The sequence below is a fragment of the Balaenoptera musculus genome, chromosome 4 (genome assembly GCF_009873245.2).
Source record: "Balaenoptera musculus isolate JJ_BM4_2016_0621 chromosome 4, mBalMus1.pri.v3, whole genome shotgun sequence".
Taxonomy (NCBI): Eukaryota; Metazoa; Chordata; class Mammalia; order Artiodactyla; family Balaenopteridae; genus Balaenoptera; species Balaenoptera musculus.
In genome coordinates this window covers 39607648-39635139 of record NC_045788.1, presented here as the reverse complement: position 1 = coordinate 39635139, position 27492 = coordinate 39607648, and the positions used below count along the sequence as shown (strand labels likewise).

General features: G+C 40.8%; 1 protein-coding gene across 1 annotated transcript; it reads right to left on the bottom strand.

Annotated features, from left to right (window-relative positions):
• Window positions 1-17578: 17578 nt before the first annotated feature.
• LOC118894631 (ADP-ribosylation factor-like protein 5A) lies at window positions 17579-18118 on the bottom strand. Its single transcript, XM_036851023.1, has one exon. It carries the CDS (start codon window positions 18116-18118, stop codon window positions 17579-17581), a length of 540 nt encoding a protein of 179 aa, XP_036706918.1.
• Window positions 18119-27492: the final 9374 nt, after the last annotated feature.

Below are 27492 nucleotides of genomic sequence, written 5' to 3'. Positions count from 1 at the left end.
TATCTTTAAAAAAAAATCTATTTATTTTATTTTATTTACTTATTTTTGGCTGCATTGGGTCTTTGTTGCTGCACACGGGCTTTCTCTAGTTGCGGCGAGCAGGGTCTGCTCTTTGTTGCGGTGCACAGTCTTCTCATTGTGGTGGCTTCTCTTGTTGCGGAGCATGGGCTCTAGGCGGACGGGCTTCAGTAGTTGTGGCACGCAGGCTCAATAGTTGTGGTGCACGGGCTTTTTTGCTCCGCGGCATGTGGGATCTTCCTGGACCAGGGATTGAACCTGTGTCCCCTGCATTGGCAGGTGGATTCTTAACCACTGTGCCACCAGGGAAGTCCCAAAGCACCTCTGTAATTTTAGCTGCCATTGATGTTGCCATTGTTTCCATAAAACCAAATGATCAAGGCTATGACATTTCACAAGGGAAACCTGGAAAGGACGATTATTTGAACAAACATATTTAGTCACCATCGTATTTGGTGGTAAATATCTTTACTCAGTATTTGTTGTTATTTTCAAAAGCCAGCCTTCCTGAATTCACTTTAAATCTCCAACTTCTGAAACTTTAATAAGAGTCCATCTGCAGAAGTGGACTGTCCACGGAAGTCCCTGTTTCATTGTCATATGGCTCAACTGTGCAGGGGTAGGATAAAGTTGTTTTGTTTTTACGTGAGAGTTTTTGTGACGGTTTATCTAAATTTTATTACTTATGTGACCTTGTATGTTTTGTAGAAGTTCATTTAAACTGTGAAGCCTCATTTACTGGAAGAAGAAATATCTATGTGAGTTCATGGAGACTGCCATAGGTCACCTTGAACAATAAAATGGCCTTTTGGGGACAGAGCTCTATGCAGATGAAGAAAGATATACACTTGTGGCTAGAGGTTAATGATAACTAGTGAGTTACTTACATTAAGGTCTCTTCTCATTTAAGAAAGAAGAATCATATTTGGAAATGCAATCATACAGGGGTGTCTGTTTTCAGGCACAAAACTGGAAAGAACTGTGAAGATTAAAGGAAACTTTAGAATTTTCTACACTATGTACTATGTTCTAAGAGGAAAAAAATAGTATCAGGTTGAGAAAATGAGCTTAATTCTGTTATCCAGACTGTGTTCACTGGTACGCTTCCTTCCATTTGTTGACTAATTGAATATAAATCCCATTAAAGAGCACTGGATTCATTTTTCATTTGAATGAAAGGAACTCAATTTCCTACCAGAACTGGCTGCAGAGAATAGCTAATACACCGCTCAACACTACTCATCCTCAAAGTTTGCAGCTGAAATCCCAGGGGACACCAAGTCTCAGGTGATAGGTGCATGTGTGCACATGCACACACACAAACACACTCACACACAATGTGTTAAAATTTTAAGTATTTTGATTATGAAATAAATTAGTTGTTAGGCCCTTGCTATTTTCTTATCGTGAATTACAAACCCTCTGAACAGGAAAGTCTAATTTCAGAGCTTCCCTCTTTCTTCCTAGCAAGTGGCTCAAGCTTATGAAGGACGTGCTAACGAAATAAACAGTCTAAGGCATGATTGTGAGATTTCAAACAGCTGGATAATTTTGGCCCCCCAAGAAAGGGGGCATTAAGAAACATACCCTAATATTATCTAAATGACAGGACACTATGCTAAGTGAAATAAGTCAGACAGAGAAAGACAAACACTATATGATATCATTTATATGTGGAATCTAAAAAATACAACAAACTAGTTAATATAACAAAAAAGAAGCAGACTTACAGATATAGAGAACAAACTAGTGGTTATCAGCAGGGATAGGGGAGTGGGAGTTAGCAAATATTGGGTGTAAGGTAGGCTACAAGGATGTGTTGTACAACACGGGGAATATAGCCAATATTTTGTAGTAACTGTAAATGGAGTGTAACTTTTAAAAATTGTATAAAAATAACCCATATCCTAACGTAGAAGCCAAAAGTTTGGGATTTTCATTGGAAATATATTTGAAGAGGTAAAATCCTAGTATAAATATTGGTAAACTTGAAATTTAATCTGAAATCAAACCCTTAGGGGTTACACTATCACTTACTACCCTCATGTCATTTAATTTTCTTTTTTTGGTAAGATTTATCTTATAACAAAAGAAAAAAATAGATATGGTTCCTTCATTCGCCCATAAAAGCTAAAGGTACGACTCTTTTGAAACATTTGTCACGAAAATGTCTGAGTTGGACATGCAATTATCTAAGACTCTTTCCATATAAAGGCCTCCTGGTTCCCCTCCATTCAAACAGATGACAGAGTTTCTACTCTACATTGCTTGCTGGGACCTCATGCAACCCCATAGTCCTGTTCTTTGCTTTGCTTCTGGGTGAGTCATCCAAACCAGGATGTCGTTCTTCACTCAGGGCAAAGAATCTCTTGGTATCACATACAGCAACTTGGTAGCGTGGCAGAATTTAGCTTGGCAGGATAATACATTAGTCTGGACTGTTTCACCCACTCTCCTGGTCCTAATCCATGGGCAAGCTGGGCCTTCTAACCTGAAGGCTGAGTGACAACTTCTGGTCCAAGTCCACAGTGTTCCTCTGCAGCCTCTGACCCCCACACCATTTGCCCATACTCGGTAGGTCTGGAACTCCTGGGTCTTCAGGGTTTCTCCAGCCTGAACCTTCACTCCCATCAGTTCTTGGCCTTCTTGGTTTAGTCCTCTGAAGTCCCTGCTCTCCCTGCTCCCCTTTGTCTCAACCTTCACAAGTAAGATCCTGGGAACCATGCTATCTGTTAGGATGGGGAGACAAGAGAATAGCTGCTTTGGGCTCTGAGGTACTGATAGATGTATCCTTCCTTCCTCCCTCCTCCCCAGAAGAGGAAGAGGGAGTGTTTGGAATTTTGTTTAGGCAAGTGAAAATATTACAAAAGCTAGTGAGGCTTTTTGGGTGAACTCTTTGGAGACTTCCTGGCAGAGGATCATGGGAGACCGCTGTTGGATGGGGAGTTTGGGGTGGCGTTTTTGGTTGGTGGCTTAGGTGGGAAGAAGCCAAGATCAGGCTCCTATTAGGTCCTGGGCTTCAGAAATAAAGAGAGCCTCTTGGTTTCCTTCCCAGTGGTTTCATTCACTTACCGAGCCTGGAAGAGGGGCAAGGATCCTGGGAAAAGCCTGGCCCTGGATCTTCCTATGGGTTTTATTTTTCAGGATCTTGAGCTACTACATGTAGTGCTAGGGAGAAAGAAATCCTAAGCAGTATAGGGGAGGAAAATTTTCCTCAACCCCATGGCTGCATTGGCTGGGACTGAAAATTAAACTGACAAAGGCAGATTAATAGGAGAAAAGCATACAAATTTATTAATATAAGTTTTACAGGGGACTTCCCTGGTGGTCCACCAGTTAAGGCTCCTTACTTCCAATTCAGGGGATGCAGGTTCGATCCCTGGTCAGGGAACTAGGACCCCGCATGTCACACAGCCAAAAGGAAAAAAAAAAGTTTTACTGGACACGGGATCCTTCATAAGGAAAGAAGGACCCCAAAAACAGACCTGTATTTTATGGTAGGTTTGATGGAGTGGGCAGTCCTGTAGAATATGATTGGTTACAGAATATGAGGTAATAGTAGTAAACTGGGGGAAGCTTAGCAAGGCCTGTTTGTTAGGATTCTCCTTGGCATCCCTTTGTCTTTGGAGATTAGGTTGCCCCTTTTTTTCCAGACATAAGGAAGACACCTCTCACGTGAGGGTTTTATGACCTGTTTCAGGGAAGAAGGGCGACAGGGGTTGGGGCAGGGTGGGGAACAAGGTCAGGGTAACCTTCTTGCTTCTGCCGTTTTCTCAGACTCCTTCAGATTAAAATATTCAGTATGCCAAGGTGCCATATTTGGGGGCAGCATGCTCTGAACCTTAACAGCAGTATTGACTTCCACTGCCCAATGGTCTGCAGAATTACCAAATTCTGTCTCTAAATCCCCTTGGGTTTTCCCAGCTCTCAACGGAGTGATCCTCCAAACGAAGTTCCATCAGGCAGTCACTGCCCAGCACTGTCCCAAACCACTGCGCATTCCCTACAATGTCAACCAAGTCTATTGGTTACCCATCTGGCACGCCCCCTACCCTGTGAGTCCAGAACTTCATAAGAACCGTTTCTGTCTCTTTTGCCACAGGCAGAGGGAAAGTTGACCTCTGGTGTGATAGTCCTAAAGCCAGCCCCAGCTGTCTACAGCTCCCTCAATTCCTGATCTCCTGAGGGCAGTTTACTTTGGACTTTTCAATTCCATTCAGTATGGGTGATATGGGCCACAGGGCTGCTGGGAAACACTCTGTCAGCAGCCCCCCAAGTTGTCTGCCAGTAGGGCCAAGGAAGGCTGCGGGGTGGAGCCTGTCACTTCACTCCAGCTCTTCTCACTGAGCATTGGCCATGACAAACTCCCCTAGGAGGAAAGCCGTCTGATCTTCCATCTACAGAAAACTTGACCTCATGTTTGTGCGGCCCCTTCCACACCCCTGAAGTTGTCAGGGCACACATGTGAGTCATCTGGGGGCATTCAGTCATGGCAGCTCCTCAACCAGTTTTCACTGCACTGAGCAGGCAAATTACTTTTACTTTAATTTTAATAGCATTTATGCTTCAGTCCTTTAGATGTATGTGCAACTGTTGAGCCGCCGCAGATATAATAGATACCGCATTCCAATGTGCAAGCTTCCAAAGGCTTTAGCAGAAAAGTGCTTTCAGACTCTTGACTTCTTCCCTGGCATCAAAGGCGCATAAAATATTGAAGGGAGTAAAGACAAGAGAGAGGTGGGGAGTGGATTTTTGGAAACGTATTGTTGGTTTGCTGGGTGTCTGATTCCAGCCAAGGGGCAAGAATTGCTCCTATCTCAAACCCAATGCAAGGGGTCTCAGGAGAGCTAGATGGGGGTCTCCACAGTTGGGTCACAGTGATCTGGGGACAACTCTGGCCTGAGAAGTGCACCTCAATGTTGAGGGGTGGGCTGGCCAACAGCTTTGGTGGTATGCAAAGAAGGGGGGGTTCGGTTGGAGTCAGATGTCACTCACAGACTTTAGCAGACTAAGAACACGTGTTTCCTGTGCACCAAATGTAGGTCACAACATGATAGAGAGCTGGCACGGGGTCATCTTTGGTCCTATCCCAGAGATCCACCAAGGGGCAAACAGAGCTGAGAGGAGGCGAAGGTGGGGCTGGATGCCTAGGGGCTAATAAATACCCTAGGTCAAGCACCAGTGGAATAGAGTTGAAGTCACCCAGGGCAAGGTAACTGCAAGGTGGCTAATCTATGTTTTCTCTTGATGGTGGGAGGCCTGGGGGTGGGGAGCAGAGCTCTCTGAAGAACCCACAAAATACTCAAGAAAGGAAGCATTGACTTTAAACCCCTGCCAGACTCAGGAAGCTTGGAGCCAGCAGATACCACAGCCAGTCAGCTCAGAACTTTCCTGTGACCCTCAGACCCTGGAGCGATCAGAAACCACAGCAGGCAACCTGGAGGAGGGATATCAGCAAGGCAGGAGCAAGAGAAAAGACAAGCACAGCTTTTCCCCCAAACTGAGGCTTCCTGTCGGCAGCTACTCCTGGGCGGCCACAAGCCCAAGGGGAACAATTTGACTTTAAATCACATTTGAAGTCTTGCATTGTATCCTGGCCTACACATGTTAAATACTGAATCTGAGACTGGGTTTGTGACTTAAAGAAGTGGACAGAGAAGTCATAGGACCTGCTTGACTTTTTATACAAGGGCACAGGGAGAAGTAGTGCCACCAGAGAAATCTATAGAGACATGGTAGGCAAAATTAAGTTGCTTTAGGACAACGTTCCAGAAGTCCCATTTCTTCGGTGTGCCAGTAGCATGGTATGCCTTACTTCATACAGTCAGCATCCATTTATTAAGTTACACCTGGCAGTGGGGAGACAAGGGTGAAAGGGTCTCTGTCCCTGAGGAACTCAGTCTTGTCAGAGGAGTGGATATCATCTCTACAGTGAGATTTAGAGAATTGAGTCATTTCTGGGACTTCCCTCGTGGCGCAGCGGTTAAGAATCCGCCTGCCAATGCAGGGGACACGGGTTTGAGCCCTGGTCTGGGAAGATTCCCACATGCCGCGGAGCAGCTAAGCCTGTGAGCCACAACTACTGACCCTGCGCTCTAGAGCCCGCGAGCCACAACTACTGAGCCCACTCGCCACAACTACTGAAGCCTGTGTGCCTAGAGCCCGTGCTCCACAACAAGAGAAGCCACTGCAATAAGAAGCCCACGCACTGCAACGAAGAGTAGCCCCCGCTTGCCACAACTAGAGAAAGTCCACGCACATCAATGAAGACCCAAAGCAGCCAAAAATAAATAAATAAAAATAAATAAATTTATATTAAAAAAATCACATTCAGTAATTTAAAAAAAAAAAAGAGACGAGTCACTTCCAATTCTATTTAATACTAAAGTTGGATATAATGCCACGAAAGGCCAAATCAAACAGGAATCCCACTCTCTCCAGAGGCTCACTCTCTCCAAGGCTCTAGCCCACCGCACCCTAACTCAGGAAGGGCCCGTCGCTGGATACCGGGTTTGTCATTATCTCCATCCCAGTAGGTATAGAGTTGTATCCCATTGTAGTTTTTATTTGCGTGTCCTGTTAACTAATGATGTTAAACTTTTTTCCTGTGCTTCTTGGTCTTTGGTATATCTTCTTTTGTGAAGTGTTTGCTTACCCATAATATTTTAAATTAAAAATTATGCTTTGAACAATACTGTCAAAACATCAATGATCACACACAAAAGACAACAGAGAAATCCTTTCCCTAAATCACCCATGCACTTTTCCTGTTCATGCTGCTTTTAAAGACCCAGATTACAGTGCTTCTTCATCATTTCAAGTTCCATAGATTTCTCTGGTTACTCCTGATGGTCCTTTCTATACGTCTCCATTGAATTGACCTGCCTACTAATGAAATAATATTTTATTTTATCAGTGTCACAGATGGGTTGCATACCTATTCTCTTCAAATGGGAAATTTGCACAAAATGGAAGCGCTACAACCTGTTTCAACAAATCTGCTTAATGTTCAGAGATTCTATAGCCAGATTTTATTTTATTTTTATCTTTAGGGAGGATGAATATAGATGGGATGGAAGGAATTAAGAAAGGCAGGAAATGATTAGAGAAACATTTCCTCAGTTTCAAATTGTCATTTTATGCTCAGGGGGCCTCCTGTTAGTTCTTGGCACTGATTTTGCTATAGGCTTGGGTGCAATTGTTCTTCACTACGCTCTAGAGAAAATGAAACAGCTAAGGGATGGAGGCTAGCTGAGAACTGGGACACATGTCTTCAGCCAGGCTGCCTGCCAGTGAACAAAAGCCAGGCTGGGTCCCTGAAGAGTCCGGGGAAGGGAGCAGGAAAATTAACAGACTATTAGGGAAACACAACCAGCAAGATGGAAGAAATAGAGGGGCTTACCAAAAAGAATTATTTAACGGAGAAGAGAATGAGCCATGCAAATCGTAGGAACTTGACAGTGTAGCTGAAGTGAGGTGAAATTGTTTTGCTAACGATGTATAGCCAGCTGAGGGTTGGCAAGATTATGCATTCCAAATAGTTACAGATTGACATTACAGAGGGAAGAGGAGTGTTTAACACAATTTCATGTGACTAAATATAGGGCTAAGAAAATTAAGTGTAAGAAAATGTAAGAAGAATATCAGGAGAGGAAGAAAAGAACTTTCCATGCTGGGTTGGCTCTGGGCTAAACGTCCAAGGGCGCAGTGGCGATGGCTCTGGAATTCAATAGTCCAGGAGTTACACACCTTCTCCTTGGGCCGCTGGCAAGTGGATAGTTTATGACATTTGCCCTGGGCTGTCCCTGGTGACTTAGCAGGGCTAGTGGACCTCTAGTGTTTTGGGCAGCCCAGCATCCAGAGCTTCCTTCAGTGAAACACCCCTCCTCTAAAATGTGCATGCAGTCTGTGGGGCTGCTAATCACATCTCCTCATGTACACCTCAAGCGGGGTGCATCCGTGTGACCCTACTTCTAGATCAGTTAAACTCCTGGTCACACTTACTGGACACTTGCTATTTGCCAGGAACTATTTTTAGGGCTTCACATATATTAATTCATTTAATCCTCAGAACAACTCCATGAAGCAGGTACATCTTACAGATGAGCAAACGGAGGGAAAGAGAGTTCAGTGAGTTGCTGAGGGTCACGCAGCTAGGAAGAGGCAAAGTCAGATTTGAACTTGTGTAGTCTGGTTCTTGTTGGCTGCAGGCGAGAGAGAGGGGAAGAGAGAGAGAGAGAAAGAGAGAAAGAAAGAGAGAGAGAGAGAGGGAGAGAGAGAGAGAGAGAAGGAGAGGTTATTTCAGGTTTTCCAGCCTGTAAAGTAAAAGCAGGCAAGAAAAGAAGGGGTTGGTAGATGTTGAATGAGTCACCTACGATGTCTGCCAAATCTGTTTGGTCAGTTTTCTCTTTCTCTGTTATGTTTCTTTGTGCATGATTCAAACAGTTCTCCAATGTCAGACTCATTGCTTCACGAACCTTCATCTTTGAGAAGGCTTGTAATTTTATTTTGCAATTGATTTCATTGTAGTCTTTCTAGTCACGGGTGTCACCTGAAAATGGCAGATACATTTACGGTTTCTGACAACTGATGACAGACTGACCTCAACCTTTGATTGATGGCTGGTACGGATACTAGACTGTTTCGGGAGGGATGTTTGAGTGAGGGGTGATTTAAAGAAATGAGCAGCTCAAGAGGGTATATTTTATATTGTAAGATATTTGCTTTCCTACATAACCTGTTATCCCATGTTCTTGTATAATGAGTACTAGGATCACGAGAACCCCTTGAACACAGCACAGTTGTGGCCTAACCCTTGCTTCCCTCCTCAACTGCCTTGAGGAGGCTGTGCAAAGAATATGGGTAACATTAACAATATGATGACAAGAAGAACCTGTAGGTCTGAGGCCCACTGAGCTCCCAGGCTCGTGCCTTCCTCTGTGTTCTGTTTCCCCTCTGTCCATGGCTGGGGCTGATGTCCATCAAAGTCCTTCAGTGTCAACATAGATATGGCCCTTCCTAACCCACCGCTGCTGCATCACAGAACCTAAGCGCTGTCACAGCCCCACTTCTGACTTACCTGGGGAGCCTCTGGTGTTGATGTTGACAAGAGGTGTCTGTCCAGCTGCTGGCGCTGTCTCTCTAGTGAAGAAGACCCCCTCTACTAAATGTTTCACAACTCTTTTCTTAAATCCTGAAATAGTGACACTAATCCCTCGGCCCTCCTGCAACTCCCTGAAGATTCCGAGACAATTTCTCTCTGGGTCGACATGGATGAAATGTGGGTGGGATCAGACAGCATCTCACCCTCTATTAAAAGATAATTAAAATTAAAATCACACCACACATGCCACATACACACACATAAATCTTATGTGTGTGTGTGTGTGTGTGTGTGTGGCGTGATTTTAATTTTAATTATCATTTATCTATGTATATATATTTTATATTATATTTAAACATAAATATAATATATAATATTTATACAAATGTATATATACATTGTTAATGTACATATATATGTTAAAGATTTTATTTATTTTTTTTAAAAAATTATTTATTTATTTTTGGCTGCGTTGGGTCTTCGTTGCAGTGCACGGGCTTCTCATTGCAGTGGTTTCTCTTGTTGCGGAGCACAGGCTCTAGGTGCGCAGGTTTCAGTAGTTGTGGCACGCAGGCTCAGTAGTTGTGGCTCACGGGCTCTAGAGCACAGGCTCAGTAGTTGTGGCATGTGGGCTTAGTTGCTCCATGGCATGTGGGATCTTCCCTTACCAGGGCTCAAACCCGTGTCCCCTGCATTGGCAGGCGGATTCTTAACCACTGAGCCACCAGGGAAGCCCTAAAGATTTTATTTGACTAATTAATCAATTAAGGAACCAGATAAACATTGTAATTTGAAGAAGAGACATATTTATAAATCAGAAATACTGAAATGAATGTGTAAATGGAAGCAAACTGATTTTTCCACAGGGGCTAGGGAAATCAATTGGACCTCTACCAGACAGGACAGAATTCTCACATCTATGTGAATCATCTTGCATTGCTATCAATTACTTACAACTGAAAAAGTTGTAAAATAGCTCAAAGGCAATGAAAGATTAGAATCACATAACCTGAGGGCTGTCCTCTAGACAATGCCTACTTCTCCAGGAAAGCACCTCCACGGCCTCTCTTTTCCTTAGGCACCATTTACATGGGGGTAGCTTAAATGCCAGGGTTTCTGGGATTAATATTAACTCCAACGCTTCTTTTTCCTTGTTTCTCTCAGGGTTATTTGGTCCTTATGTAAACAGGGCTCCTGGAGGCCTGCACGGCCTGCCAGGGTTCCAGTATGGGGTGGAGGAGTCAGGCCTCCTCTGGGACCCTCCCCTTGTCATAATGACAAATGCTTCATTTGTATTGCTATAAGGGGCAGGGGTGGGAGAGGGGAGGTTGAAGCTCGAAGATTGGTACGGGGAAGTTTCAGGAAAGACAGGATAGGATCAAGTTGTGAAGTGCCTTCTGTGCTGTGCTAAGGATTTCAATCTTGACTTCAAAGGCAATGGAGAACAACCACAGCCATTTTTTAAATTATTATTATTTTTTAATTTTTTAATAGATCTTTACTGGAGTATAATTCCACAAGATGAGACATGCCATCTCTGCATTTCACCTCCCCCCTCCTATCTCCTGACACATCTTCAGTTTCCTTACTGTGGTGTGTCTTTCATACCCCCTCCAGTTATCTAAGGGCAATCCAGCCCTGGTCACTTCACTGACCTATTCAAAAGACTGTGGTTGTATATATGCATTCACCACAGTGAGGAAACTGAAGATGTGTCAGGAGATAGGAGGGGGAGGTGAAATGCAGAGATGGCATGTCTCATCTTGTGGAATTGCCTTGAATAAATGACTTTTAGAGAATTTTCTGCCCATCACAAAGAGACACCTTTCACTCTTCTCCTTAAAATGTCTCCAGACTGTCCCGCTATCACTTCCTGGCTCCTTGGGGTTTTCTTTCTCCAATAGCTGCTAAGCTAGGAGAACATTCAGCCACCAACCTTTGTCCAACACCGACTCACTCATGTCTGCACTGCTTAACACCTTGGAACCACCCATAAGGAGGGCACAGCAGCAATGACTGCATTTTATGGAGGAGAAGCAGCCTTGTGGAGGGCTTGACTGAATGGCCTAGGGTCACCCAGCTGGTAAGTTGTCTGGCCCGAGTTGGAAGCCAGGTCTCTGGAACTCCGCCTGCTCTTGCTGGGTACCACACATTCTCCCTTACATTCTGGTCCCAAGTCTCTTCTTCTATTCATAGAAAAATGGGAGCAGGTGGATGTTACATGGGATAGTCATCATTTTCTCTCTCAGTTCTAAAATTCCGGGCAGCTTTTCTAGTTTTATTTGCAATTCCACAGAGACATTTAGCAGGTTTGTAAGTTGCATCCTAGCTCACTCATTTTAGAAAATGAATTTTTATATTCACTCTCAAGCTGGTCATCTGTTTTTTTCAGAAGCTGCTGTCTCCCAAGGTGCAGAATCTGAAATGACAATCAGCATCTTAAGAGAGATGAAGGTGAAGAATAGACTAAAAAAGGAATAATTGTTCTGTTGGTCATTTGGCCAAGGAGTAAGACAAGTATCAATTATAAATAACTTTTAACTCATTGAGTTGACTTTTCTCTTATAAGCAAGATAAAACTCAAATTGAAGATGGCTAGAAAGAAGATAAATTTTAATTTCCAGAAAGGCCCCTTCAGCCATCGCACAGGTAACAGAAGGGTTCCCAGCTAGTTATCTCTGGCTCTTGACGATATTAGCTGCAATTAGAGATCCTCCGAAAGCCTCAAAAAATGGCCTTTTTAAAAGTTCATTTTATCAAGTGGGAGTGTCTTGTATTCTCTGGGGTCCTGTTGAAACTTTTATAATTAACTGACATGACAAGATAAAGATACTAACTCAGATGGCTTCCGTTTTTCCTTTTGCCTTGTTTTACCAGGAGAATTTTATTCTTCCATAGTGTGTGAGTAAAAAACCAGAAGTTTGGGCATCTGGGAAGACAGCCAAGAAATGTCACCCCGTGAAAAAACAAAAACCATGGGAATAAAAATGATGACATTAACTAACTTCTGAGGAAATAACACATTTAAGTGATGCTGGGTAAGTGAGAAGCATTAGACCAGAGCAAGATTCCTCAAAGTGAATTGTAAATAGAAACCTACTAGAAAGAAAGAGTTCCATGGCCAAATAATTTCTGCAAATACTAATTTAAATCTTGTTGAAACACATTCTTTATTGTAGCACTTCTCAGAACTGTTAATATGTTAATGTACATGGTGAAGAGAAGCTATAGTGGTAGGTATTTGCCAAATATGTTTTATCACAGAATCTTTTTTTTTTTTTGGTAAAGAAACCTACTTTGGCAAACTCCATACTAGAATGTTTTGTTTTTTTTTTGTTTTTTTGTTTTTTTTTTTACCATAGAAAACATGTATAATTTATTAAATGGACTTAAAAATCAACACAAATCAGTTTTAGGCACTTGTTGAATACAGACTATGGGAATTTTCTACCAAAGAAGACAATATCTAGCAGGCAAGACCATAAAGATTCAAACTTTAGTTTTCAGAACAATACACAAGGGCTAGACATTCGATAAGAAATATTGCCTAATTAATCCAACTGTATCCTGTTACAATTTCTTCACAATCCCACACATGATTTTAGGATTTAATAGAAGCAGTCACTTTTTAGCATCCAAGGTTTATAAATTCTGTCTTTCTTTCCTTTACTCCACCATGCTGGTCTTAAAATTATCGTACATTCTTTGAGGGAGCATGATATAGAAGTTTTATTTTTTGTATAAGTGGAACTTTAAAAAAGTATTGTCTATATTATGTCTGCATCTATAGTGTCAATACATGGTGAATGATAATTTTGATGTTTTTTAAAGTCCATTTCAACAGGTTTATTTTGTAAAGATAGGCTTCTCATTACTAATTCCTTTAGACAGCTAATGTTTATCTTTGTCCTTTAAGTAAACATGAGGGGAAAAAATGGAATGTGCTCTACGGTTTTAAGGATGTGGGAACTAAAAATAGAACTACCATACGACCCAGCAATCCCACTACTGGGCATATACCCTGAGAAAACCATAATTCAAAAAGAGTCATGTACCAAAATGTTCATTGCAGCTCTATTTACAATAGCCAGGACATGGAAGCAACCTAAGTGTCCATCATTGGATGAATGGATAAAGAGGATGTGTCACATATATACAATGGAATATTACTCAGCCATAAAAAGAAATGAAATGGAGGTATTTGTAATGAGGTGGATGGAGTTAGAGTCTGTCATACAGAGTGAAGTAAGTCAGAAAGAGGAAAACAAATACAGTATGCTAACACATATATATGGAATCTAAGGGAAAAAAAAAGAAAAGGTCATGAAGAACCTAGTGGCAAGACGGGAATAAAGACACAGACCTACTAGAGAATGGACTTGAGGATATGGGGAGGGGGAGGGATGAGATGTGACAGGGTGAGAGAGTGTCATGGACATATATACACTACCAAATGTAAAATAGATAGCTAGTGGGAAGCAGCCGCATAGCACAGGGAGATCAGCTCGGTGCTTTGTGACCGCCTAGAGGGGTGGGATAGGGAGGGTGGGAGGGAGGGAGATGCAAGAGGGAAGAGATATGGGAACATATGTATATGTATAACTGATTCACTTTGTTATAAAGCAGAAACTAACACACCATTGTAAAGCAATTATACTTCAATAAAGATGTTTAAAAAAAAAAAAAGGATGTGGGGATGTCTACAGGTTAAACACTACATATGAATTTGGTTTGGCATCTTTTATTCCTCAGAACGTAACTCATGTTTGGTAATGGGAAGATAATACACATATAACTTAATCCCTTTCACATCTAACTAGTAGCTCAAGGAGTTGGCAGTCTAGGTAGTTCACTTATCTTTCTGAATCTACCTTTCAGTGTGAGAAGCTAAAATTAAGAAGTATTAAAATGTTAAATAGGGTATAATTTAAAGGACTCTACTACTGGTATGTATTTATGTGCTGTGCACAAAGCAAGCCAGTCTTGTGAGGTACTCAACAACTCTGATAATACTCTCTAATGAGCAAAGTGCAGATCAATGAATCAAGCCAGTGGCGGATAGCAAAGAACCAGAGAACCAACTTAGAAACTAGTAGTTTGGAGAACAGTGGATATGGGTAAAGTCTAGAATATCTCCAGGACCAAGACAACGTATCTTCGTTGATGGGCAATGAAGATACAGGAGAGCAGGGGATGGCTGAGCTATGGGAAAGCCAATCCTAAAGCAAGAAGTTCCAGATTATATTTGGGAGGGTTCAAAGTTAAGTCATGCAAAGAAACCTTGTCTCTACCCAGCCTTGAAAAATGGATTGATTCCAGGATACGACTGGGTAACTGAGAGAAGATGACTCCAAAGTCCACAGATAATCTGGGATGTGCTACTACCCCCTATATACAAAGTAGAACACACTACAGATATATTCCCAAAAATGCCTGCAGAGAAAACTAGAAAGCCGTCTACAGTTTTTCTATGTGCACTAATATAAACAAATTTTGAGGTCTGTACTGTATGTGGTTGTTGTAGTCACAGCAAGAGATGTAAAGTGCCTGTGAGAGGGGACAACAGAATCCCATTTCTAGACATCTTCATACTATACACTCAGACAGAAAAGAAAAGAACATCTCAGGGACTTCCGGCCCTTCCTCAGTGCCCTGCACTTCTCTGTGATCTCACTGTCACTACCTACTAGGCACTTCTTGAAGACCAGAAAACAGAAACTCTTTTCTATTCCATGCCACACATCTAAAATCACTTTACCTGCCTTAAAAATGCCAGACAGCAGTGCTGAAACACTTTTTTATTCTTAAGGCAAAATGTCATATTCCCTACCCACTTTCCCCTGCCCCCCAAACTACCTGCCTGCAATGTATTCTTTGCCCATCCATGAGGGCCAAAGAAGATAGAACTGAAAAATTTCAAACAAGAATCCGTATTAGACTGTGTAAGATATACTTCCTAAATGCAATATAACAAAATTAAACATATTTAAATGCGTATAGCAATATGGTTACTTTTACCAAGATATTAAGAGAAGTTATACAACTTTCAAAATTAGTATCAAACATAGGATATTTAAATCCAGCCACACGTACAGAGGTATGAAGCTTTGTTCTTTTCAAAGCTGAGCATAATAACCCTAAATAAAATGTTTGTTTACACCCAAAAGTAGCATATTAAAAAACCAAAAGCATTGCCCTTTGCTTAATTCCACTTAAAAACAACTACATATAAATCACCAATATGACTATTCATGAGGCTCTCCATGTTTTATGGAAGTAATACTGTTACAATGATTTCAATGTATTTTCGTACACAAATTAAAAAAATTTTTCCCATTGTAATTTTGGTTTTATGCACAAGTATAAATGTACCACCTTTTTTCTAATGCTTGGCCTGGAGGGTAGAATATAACAAAAGAAGCATGTTTCATAAATGTGGTAAAAGATTTCATGCATTCTCATGATGCTATGTCAATCACCAAACCAACTGTAACAACGTAGTACATGCTTTAAACATCCAATTAAGAATAAATTTTGGCTAACACCTTGATGACAAGGGAATGTGCTGGTATATTGTTGAACTGATGTGGCAGCAATTCAAGGGACTAAACCATGGTTATTCCAATTAAAAGACAAAAAGGATAAAAGGTGTGGATTTGCTGGGCTACTTTACAGAATATTTGTCTCTGATGACACTGCAACATCTACAAAATAGATTTGGGTTTTTAATATACAAGCAATTTCTTACAGTGATTTGAAAAAGTATGAGGACATATGAACAAATAAAGCTTAGTAATTTAGGATTTACTTTTGTAAAAGCAAGTTGACAAATATTAAAATGTTATACTTGCATTTTGAACAGTATAATATAAATATAAAACACAAAACATCTAATTTTAAACGCTGATTTCCCATGCCTGACTTGGATTTATATAACGAGCATTTTATATTTTATAGAAAGGAACTTTCAAAGTTTTGTCAATACTTATAGTATGTACTATTATTTCTCATCAAAATCTTTGAAATCTAAAAGGTTGGTATTAAAAGTAGTTTTTTTTTTTCTTGAATATTCTAAAACATGCCAGTTTGGGATTAGTCACCAGATTTTCAGGGCATGAAAGATATACCAACAGAGTACCCAAGAATATGTTTTAACACATTTAGGATGTTTGTTTACATTTATAACAGAAATACCTTAGACTTTCAGATGCTGGAAAAAAAAAAAACAACTAGCAAACATAAAAGGTTTTGCGGCCAAGTTACTTCTTAGTAAAAATAATACATTATGTTGATCAATATTTAAACCAAATTCTTAAAAGCATTAAAAAGGATTCGTATTTTGTAATTGTCAAACAATGCATTCATGTGGTTTAAGATGATATAGGAAAACTTACAGACACACAAAAAAAACCCAAACTATTCCAACTCCTAAGTTAAGAAATAAGAAATTTTCAAATTAAGAAATTATCTTTGTTGCTCAGAAAATATGCTTTACTTTTCATCTCAAATTGACTTTTAAATGCTTGACATACAATTTAGTATCTAAGAAGACTGTAGCTAAATTATTTGATAATATTTATAGTGTGATACTTCTCTGGGTAGACGTATTTCACGCAACAGTTTCCAATTAATGCTGAAAAAAAATCACTTGATAATTTTAATCACAATTAACGATTGACCAAAAATAGATTAACAATTTACTCAGTAAATTTAGATGGCATGAGGTCCAGTAAAGGAGCAGTCTGGTGACTGCTCAATGTGCAATTCTGCCCATTAGTAATACTAAGTCAAGAATATGACAGATATTTCACTCAGCTGGACTATATGTTTCCATGTATGTGATTTGGTCAACAAAAAATTAGGTATACAATGTCAAGCTTTTTCCTTTCTTTTTTTTCTTTCTTAAGAGCAGCTCAATGATTTGGGGGTTGGTTAGTATGATATGGAGAACATAGGGGAAGTACAAAATGGCACTTCCACCAATGCCAGTACTCATCTCATTATGGTTATAACTAAGGATATTATTAATTTTTGTGTTATTTCCTTTTTTTAAGAACATAAATCAAAGCCATTAACTCGAATTTGAGGTATATACACAATACCTACACAACCCTATGCAAAATACTTTTGATAATAAAGCTCTTAAAGTTAAAAATATCCTCCTCTCCCTTTGTACTTACCACAGGCTACACAATGTCCTGAGATGATTCTTTATGAGAAAAATGTCCATCACAGCTTTAAGACCTTGCTTTGGAAGGAACTAATGAGAAAGCAGATGGAAAGGTGAGACTTCATCTTTGTTTTCAAATAAGTGGTCTTAATTTTTCTTCTTATAGAAAAAGTTTAACTGTTTAAATCAGTTTATTATAAATATATCTAAACCATTAATTTTTGCAGCTTTCAGGTAAAGTCCAGCACTTCATTTATACAAAGTCTGTGAGAATAGGTCAGTAGAGATCATCTAATCTTAAGTCGTGACATCATCCATTCAAGTCCTTGGCATAATCCCTCGCCAGTAAGAGCGCAGCGTGCCTGGACATGCCACTGGTGATCTTTAATAGAAATTAGTTTCAAAAACTGGGAGATTTCTGCTACAGTCTTGCATTCTTTAACATCTTGTTTATTAGCAAAGATCAGCAATCCAGCTTTCCTTAGGTCCTCATGGGCTAACATTTTATGGAGTTCTTCTCTAGTTACAGAAATCCTTTCTCTCTCTGTACTGTCCACAGCAACTATTACAAACTCTGTGTTAGTATAGTAAGTGTTCCACGAAGAACGAAGAGATTCTTGGCCACCAATAGCCCACATTAGAAAACGTGTATTATTAATCACTGTCTCTTCTACATTACTTCCTATTGTTGGGGACGTATGTACAACTTCATTCATAGAACATTGGTAAAGGATGGTAGTTTTTCCCGCATTATCCAGCCCAACAACGATAACATTGTGCTCCTGGTAATTGAACAGTCTCCATATCCTGGTGAAGAGAATTCCCATTCTCGGGCAGCGGACCCCCCTCCAGCCACCCCTGCCGCCTGGCCTCCCCCGGCTCAGGCTCAAGGGGAGGAGAGAGACGCGCCCGGAGCCTCGGTCTCTGCCGCCGCTGCTCCCGCGATGGCCGTCGGCCCGCTTCCTAGGAACCGGAGGGAGGCCGAAGCCCAGGCCGCCCTGCCGTGCGCGAGGACCCGCCGCTGCCGCCGCGGCTCCCGCCTGGCTCGCGGACATCGCCGCCGCGTGGAATGTTTTTAAAAATTTCAACAAGGGATTCTGATTATCTGCTTGTATATATTTCTACAAATAAATTTATTTATACAAATAAGTTGATACAAAAAATTTATTTACACAAATGAATTGTAACATACCTCAGTATGTGCTGTGATTACAGAGAAGGAGAACTGAAGAAGAGAACTGGGTAGTAGGAATAATTTGTCTCAGGCTCACCAAACATTTCTCTGTAGTTGGGGGTGTTATTTGCTAGGGCTGCCATAACAATGTATTGTAGACTGGGTGGCTTAAACAACAGAAATTTATTTTCTCGTAGCTCTGGAAGCTACAAGTCCAAGGTCAAGGTATCAGCAGGGTTGGTTACTTCTGAGGCCTCTCTCCTTGGCTTGCAAACGTCTTCATTCCCTCTGTGTCCTCACATGGTCTTCCCTCTGTGCTTGTTTGTGTCCTAACCGCCTCTTCTCATAAGGACACAAGTCGTACTGGAATAGAGCAGCTGTAATGACTTCATTTTACCTTAATTACCTCTTTAAAGGCTTCCCCTTCAAATGCAGTCACCTACTGAGGGTTAGGACTTCAACACATGAATTTTGAGAGGGCGCAATTCAGCTCCTAATAGTGGTCTGGAAACATAAATTACCAAGAGCTCACTACACAGCCTATAGAGATCATACCATTCTTTGCACTCCAACCCAATCCTTTTTAAAAAATTTTTCTTGGAGTATAGTTGATTTACATTGTTGTGTTAGTTTCAGGTGTACAGCAAAGTGAATCAGTTATACATATACATATATCCTGTCTTTTCCAGGATTCTTTTCCCATATAGGTTATAACAGAGTATTGAGTATACCCCAATGCTTCTTGAGCAGCCTTCTGAACCTGAGATGGTTTCCCCAAGGATGTTCCAACTGGGAGGAACCAGACTCACAGCCAGACACAGCCTCTTTGACCATTATACTTCCCAAGAAACTTAATATGCATCAGCTTGATGGTTTGTGAACTAATCTCTTGAAAGTTTGGCTGAGGTGACTCTGTTTCCCTAGCCCTAATCACACCTAATTGGATGGATAAAATGTGGTTTTTAAACTAACAAAGCTGAGGACGAGATATTGCCCTTGTGGTGCCTCTACCAAGGGAGCCGAGGGAAAGGAATGATCTCTGATAGGAGGTCACGTATGCAGAGGGACTCTGTATAATAACGGCTCACGTGTCCTGAACAGCGTTGGGCATTTCACATCAGTATCTTCTCACCTATTGCTTATAACATCTCTTTGAGATAAAGGTACTATTATTCCATCTAGATTGTAGATGAGGAAATGGAATTCTAAAGAAGGTATTTATTACAAACAAATAGAGAATAATTTGAAGGGAATAATCAAACAAGTAGTGAATAATCCTATGCTCTTAGCTATCATCCCACATACAGTTTGTATGCTCTCACTTGATTTTGTAAAGGAGCAGAAACTGTTTTTCTACCCTCTTAGGTACTGTAACTAGGGCCTGTGATTTAAACTGAAAAAAGAGGACTTCCCTGACAGTCCAGTGGTTAAGACTCCATGCTCCCAATGCAGGGGGCATAGGTTAGATCCCTGGTCGGGGAACTAAGATCCTGCATGCCACACGGTGCTGCCTAAAAACAAACAAACAAACAATCAAACCTGAAAAAAGACAGAATAGCAGGAGAAAAGGCAAACAGATTTTATTAATATATTTATGTGCATGGGGGCTTCACAGAAAAGAAGTGAAAACTGAAAGACATGGTTAGATTTGGGGCCTTATATATCATTTTAACAAAGGGTGATGAATTGTGAAGAAGTGATTAGATAAAGGAAATGAGGGTTGGAGCTCCTGGGACAGGGGGTAAACTGTGGGAAGTTGACTAGGAACTGGATGGTAGATAGGGTTGTTTAGGAAGATTTGTTATGCTGACTCTGTGACTCCTGGTGCCCTCTACAGTGATTAAGCTAGTTCTCTTCCTGCTTCGGGAGAGAGGAACACTTTTACAAATGGAAACTTATGTCACCTTTATGAAAGGAAATATACGCCCTGGTTTTGGCAGAAAGGGAAAGGGCAGAGAGCTAGCTTTTCCTGTGTCTGCTGTTCCTCAATTGCCTTTAACTTAAAATAATCAAAATAATACTATGCCAAAGTGGCGTTTTGGGGGATGACGTATCTGGATCCCCTTCAGATTCTACAACACTTAGAGTTGAGGGAAATAAAGGCAGGAATTGTCCAGGGTTACAAGGTTAGGAAGCAGAAACTAGATAATAAGCTGATCTCTCTGACTTCAAAACCACTAGTATATGTACCATATAAATAGAATTTTTAAAAATAAACTTTTAATTTTAGAACAGTTTTAGATTCACAGAAAAACTGCAAAGAGGGTACAGAGAGTTCTTAAATACTCTGTATCCCTATCATGAAAGTCTTACATCAGCATGGGACATTTGTTACAAAGAGGGTTCTTAGCAAGTGACTAGACTGAGGCACTGAGAGGAGAGAGGAAGTTTAGAAACTGAAGATTAAGGTGGAAGAGGAGTTGGATTCCGTGAATTCTAAGGTCCCTTCTCACGTTGAAACCAGGGATCTGGCGTCCACAGGTAGAAAACTAAGACAGGCTTTCCTCCTGTATCAACTTTACTTCTTTAATTGTTCATTTCAAGCTAAAGCATTAAATAGAATCCTGATTCCTAGCCCCTGGAGGCATTTCTTTGGCTAGAGTTACTGATTTAATGAAGATATAAACATTTCTTGTGGGAACAGATCCCAGCTCATTGCTTTGTCCACACTTGGCTTCTATGAAGAAGCTCTGTCCTGTTTCTTCTCTTCTCCACTGTGTTTTCTACTGTTTTTCTGGCTCCTTTGCACCCAGTTGTGGTGAGATAAACAACAGTAAAAGGTTTTTTCTTGATTCTCCTGGAGCATTTTAGTAAATACAGGTGGGAACTCACTCAGTACACAATCCTCTTTTTGGCCAAAGCAGTACCCATTTCTGCATTTATCTTAGGGTGAAAGTCAGAGTTTGGAAAATTTTATTCTTGCTTTGTGAACTTGAGAAAAATCACAGTTCATTATTTGTATCTTTGGTCATTTGCCACAAAACAAAACTTTTTTGTGAAATTTATGCCTGCTAATACTTTTGGTTTTTTAAAGGTTTTAAAATTAAATCCTATATGTTAATTCAATCACACTAAATATTTACTGTAGCTTGTTGCACTATTTCCTCTTTTTTTTTTTTTTTTTGACAAAGTACCCTAACTTTCTTCTATTTAACAGTTAACTTTTGCAAGTTAGCCACTTGTCCATTCACAATAGGCATCTGTAATATATTAATTATTGCCTCCAGGTGGAAAAGGAAAAATCTAGGAAGATATCATCGTGCCTCAATTTGTCTTGCACTCATTTCCCCTCCTTGAAAATGGAGAGAACTAAGGCTATTCTTCTATCAATTTTTCCATGTTTTTCTGTAGCCCCATTTAAGAAAAAACCTTTCATTTTATGTGTTGTCAGTCCCCTTGGGTTCACTTACATCAGCTTTGGCTGGGTTGATGTTTAAAACATTTTTAGAAAGGGTAAATAATTTATTTGAAAGCTGGTGGAGAAAGGCACTTAAAAAAATTAGACCAAGTGAGTGGATTTGAAAGAAAAAATGTTACTGGGAACCAAAATATATGGCTTAAAAAGGCGGGAGAGAGCTCTATTTCAAAAGAAAAAGTAAATGTCATTTAAGTGTTACCTTCATATTACATATTATTCTGTGAATCTTCAGTGTATCCATACAGATGTAAATATGTCTGAATTAGTAAACATATCTTTAAAAATATTGGCTTAAAGAAATGCTCCTAAATTTCGATACTGTCTTGTGACTAATGTTTATATCACATTACAGTTGTGAACAGATTCACTAGCTCTTCAAATAAATATCATCCACGCCCCATTTCCACAAGTTCTCTAGGATTTTGAAAAACTATCCTGCTTTATTTTTATTCTAGACTCTACCTTGATAATGTCTAGAACTGATTCTGTCATATTTAAGAAAGTTTTCCAGTTTCTAGCAACAAGCCCTACCCTCAAAGCTTTTCAAAAAACATTCTTGTTGATAAACCAGAAAAAAACCTGAGGCCCTGAAGGGATGATTTGTCCCAGCACACTCAGAAGAAAAGCTAGAGATAAAAACCAGGAGACTTGCTGGACTTTTAGTGAACAAATGACCCCCACTGGGCATCTGCTAGGCCCTCAGGGGACGCCACTGGGACTGGGAAACTGGAGGATGAACGCTGCCCCTTGCCCTTGAGAACTTGTCACTTAGTATATGCTCTCTTCTCATTTTTTTTTTTTTTTAAAGGATTTAAATTTATTTATTTATTTATTTTTGGCTGTGTTGGGTCTTCGTTTCTGTACGTGGGCTTTCTCTAGTTGTGGCAAGCGGGGACCACTCTTCATCGCGGTGCGCGGGCCTCTCACTGTCGCGGCCTCTCTTGTTGCGGAGCACCGGCTCCAGACGCGCAGGCTCAGTAGCTGTGGCTCACGGGCTTAGTTGCTCCGCGGCATGTGGGATCTTCCCAGACCAGGGCTCGAACCCGTGTCCCCTGCATTGGCAGGCAGATTCTCAACCACTGCGCCAACAGGGAAGCCCCCTCTTCTCATTTTAAGGTCATGGCTTTTGTCATACACTGGTTTGTTTTGTTTTTTTTCAATTTTTTTTTTTTTCTTTTTTTCCTGAACCTCAAGTAATTTTCACTTTTTTTTTTTTATATATTCCAGTTTACCAATATTTACCCTATGGTTTCTTCTGTTGCTCTTTTCTTTCTTTTTTTTTTTAATATTTTATTTATTTATTTATCTATGGCTGTGTTGGGTCTTCGCTCCTGCGCGAGGGCTTTCTCCAGTCGCGGCAAGCAGGGGCCACTCTTCATCGCGGTGCGCGGGCCTCTCACTATCGCGGCCTCTCTTGTTGCTGAGCACAGGCTCCAGACGCGCAGGCTCAGTAGTTGTGGCTCACGGGCCCAGTTGCTCCGCGGCATGTGGGATACTCCCAGACCAGGGCTCGAACCCGTGTCCCCTGCATTGGCAGGCAGAGTCTCAACCACTGCGCCACCAGGAAAGCCCTTTTTTCAATTTTTGAATTTTATTTTATTTATTTTTTTATACAGCAGGTTCTTATTAGTCATCCATTTTATACACATCAGTGTATACATGTCAATCCCAATCTCCCAATTCATCCCACCACCCACCCCGTCATACACTCTTTATTCAAAAAAAGTCCCAACGACCTGAAAAAGCATATCTATCTATCTAGATAGATAGATACATCTCTCTATATATCTGAGTCACTTTTCTGTACACCAGAAACTAACACACCATTGTAAATCACTGATACTTCAAAAACAGAAAAACCAAAAAAAAGCCCCAGAGATCAAAAAGGTTGAAAGGCAACTGAGTTTACTGTATTTTATAACTTGAGTGTCTGTGAAAGGATAAAAGATGTAGCCAAAATTCTTTCAGCTCAAAGTTTTGGCTGGAGCCTGGCAAAACAGGCGGGAGGGGGAGCTGGTCTGTAGCTATCCTTTCCCCTTTTTGCCTCCCACAAGACATGTAGCGTCCTCCAGCATGCCCTCTCCTTCCCCCGACCAACTATGGTCAAGCCTGTCCTGAGTCCCCAGGCTCGAAGGTGTCAGCCCTGGACTGGGAACTGCTTCATTTGCCAGCCCTCCTGAGGCAGCAGATCCTACACTTGATAGAACTCCCTGGGTAGCCTTTTAAAAATATAGATTCCTGATGCTACCCTAGATGTTCTGAATTAGATCTCCCTGGGATAGGGGCCTGGAAATCTATATAGTGAAAAGCTTGTCAGATGATTAGCCTGGTTTGAGGACCAGTGTTTCAAGGGATATTGCATTTAGGTATCAAAGGGATAAAGCTGGGACTTCCCTGGTGGCGCAGTGGTTAGGAATCCACCTGCCAATGCAGGGGACATGGGTTCGATCCCTGGTCTGGGAAGATCCCACATGCCGCGGAGCAACTAAGCTCATGTGCCACAACTACACTGAGCCTGCACTCTAAAGACCGCGAGCCACAACTACTGAGCCTGCGCGCCTAGAGTCCGGTCTCCGCAACAAGAGAAGCCACCGCAATGAGAAGCCCGCGCACCGCAGTGAAGAGTAGCCCCCGCTCGCCACAACTAGAGAAAGACGCATGCAGCAACAAAGACCCAACGCAGCCCCCCCCCGCAAATTAATTAATTAATTAATTTTTAAAAAAGGGATAAGGCTGAGAAGGCATCTGCCAGCTGTTCTGGCAGGGGCAGAGAAGGGAGATGTTCGTGGGACATTTAGCAGGGACAAATTTCTATGATATATGATTGCAAATTAAACTGATTTATAATAACAACAATAATAATAATACATCCACATGTTACAAAAAAGTCAAAACATAGGTTTGGATATAAAATGAAAAGTAACTTCCCCACCCTACTTTTAGGAGCTTGTCTATTCTGTACAGGACAGAGGTTCTCCTTTCTGACTGCAATCTATGGAGATCTGAAGAAATACAGATGTCTGGCCCCTTTCCTAGAATTACTGAATCAAAAAGCCTAGGAATAGGAGCAGCTGTATTTTAAAAACTCTGTAGGTGATGCTGACCTATAGCTAGATTTGTGAGCCTACGGTTCATATGCTCCTTTAAATTATTACTTATGTATAAGGTTATCAGGTACTTTTTGCTGGGAGTCTTTATTTTTAACCTATGATCCCTCAAAATTCTGGCCTCTCATCTTGGTCTCTAGGGGGAATCCACACAAATCTGAGCAAGAACCTGCTTGCCCCACAATTGTTTTTGTACAACACTGAATCTTTTTGGCTCTAGAAGAAGCATTTGTACAGGAAACATTTGTGAAAATGTGGTTGTGAAATCATGGTAATGGTAGCAACATTAACATAAATCAGAGGAAAAGAAAAAAATTATCCATAAACCCTTCATCTACCCCTATAAATCAAACTACTTTCATTTTTGCCTGTGACTTTTTCTATCCTTGTAAGCATGGACACATAAACAATGGAAAAGTTGATGTGCCTCTCCAATCTACATTTGTATCTCCCTGAGATCCAACCAAAATAATGAGTTGGTATTTCCAGATGCTTAAGCAATTACCCCAAATTATCTGGTTTTGAACCTTCTAAAGAAATAAAGGGACTTCCCTGGCGGCGCAGTGGTTAAGAATCCGCCTGCCAGTGCAGGGGACGTGGGTTCGATACCTGGTCTGGGAACATCCCACGTGAGGTGGAGCAACTAAACCCGTGCGCCACAACTACTGAGCCTGCGCTCTAGAGCCCTCGAGCCACAACTACTGAAGCCCGTGCACCTAGAGCCCGTGATCCGCAACAAGAGAAGCCACCGCAATGAGAAGCCTCAGCACTGCAACGAAGAGTAGCCCCCGCTCACTGCAACTAGAGAAAGCCCGCGCGGAGCAACGAAGACCCAACGCAGCCAAAAAAAAAAAAAAAAAAAGAAAGAAATAAAAATACTTCTCAAACATCCTCTACCAGAAGCTAAATGTGACAGTATTTTATTCTCAACTACCTACTTAAAATCCCCCAAGAATGTATTTTAAAGTTCTTTCAAAATAACATGTTTTCCAAAAGTTTCAAATCTACCTTTTTCTTTTATGAGACGCTAATAAGTGTCTAAATAACGATAAGGTGTTGGAGGCTTTGTCTTAGAGTGTGCAGTTCGGGTTATTTTTGGGCATTTATTTTCATATCTACACGTTTTATCTGCCTATAGTTCCCAACAGATGAAAATGACAATAAAATTTTTAAGACCCAGAATTTAATTTTTTCTTTATTGTTTGAAAGACTTAGTATCTTTCATAATAGGAGTCTATGCAGTGTATTTATGTTTTATTATCCTTGGACATATGGCTAAGCAACTTTATAAAACCCCCAAGGCTTTTGAGTAATGTGAGCCTCTGTGATTCCCTCAGATTCTTTCTGGCGCTATCAATATTTCATTGTTTACCATTTACTGCATGGTTTGGACCACTTCTGTCCTCCTCCCAACCCAATAAAATTCTGTAGTTTAAGCAGCAGCTTCAGGGAATGAGGGGGGCGAGGTTGGCTGGGGTCTTCTGAAACAGGGGGACAGGAACAGGCATCTAAACCTACTTTAAGATGAACCTTTTGGATTCTCAGGCCCACAAAAGAGAGTTTTCAGAGTTGGAGTTGAAATATAGGAGACTGGGCATTTTATATTTTCTGAAAGGAATCTTCTCTGATTCACGTGGAACTTCAGTGTTGCTGACATAAAACTGCCACCCTCAGAAAATCAAACTGCACACAAATACATTTAAGAATTTATAAGCATGTTCTTGGCACAGACTCTAAAAACAATAAGTGAGTTTAATTGGTTTTCTAAATTTATAGGGTACCTTTATTCGGCTACTCGCCCAATAAAAAGTGGAATTTTTATTTTGAAGTTGCCTTTGGCAATCAATAAAAGCGTATTTTAATTTTCAGTGACTTGGATGGCCTTTGTCCCTGTGTACTACACAATGAGCATAGACTGCCTTTCTTGCTAGCAATAAGAAAGCTCTATTGTCATCCTCTGAATGCCACTCCTCATTAGAAGCAAATTGGCTTACAGCAAAGTGATTCAGTTATACATATACATACATCTATTCTTTTTCAGACTCTTTTCCCGTATAGGTTATTATGGAATATTAAGTAGAGTTCCCTGTGCTATACAGTAGGTCCTTGTTGATTATCTATATTATATATAGTAGTGTGTGTATCTATATATTGCTGTATACCTGAAACTAACACAACATTGTAAATCAACTATACTCCAATATAAAATTAAAAAAAAATTTTAAATGTTAAGAAAAAAAAGAAAAAGAAAAAGAGAGAGATAAGGAGAAAAAAAAAAAAGCAAACTGGCTTGTCCCATGCTGCCTAGACTGGTACTTGTCTCCCCTAAGGCCCTTTTCTGTCTTGCGGGTCAGTGTTGTTGAATCCACCATGCATGTTGCTGTCATTGTGTACTAATGGCCTAAGTGCAGATAGGATACATGTTTATGCTCAAGAATGATGGGTCCCCCATACTAGGGTTGGATGAATGGTAGTCACGCCTAGACACAGCTTAGTGTGATT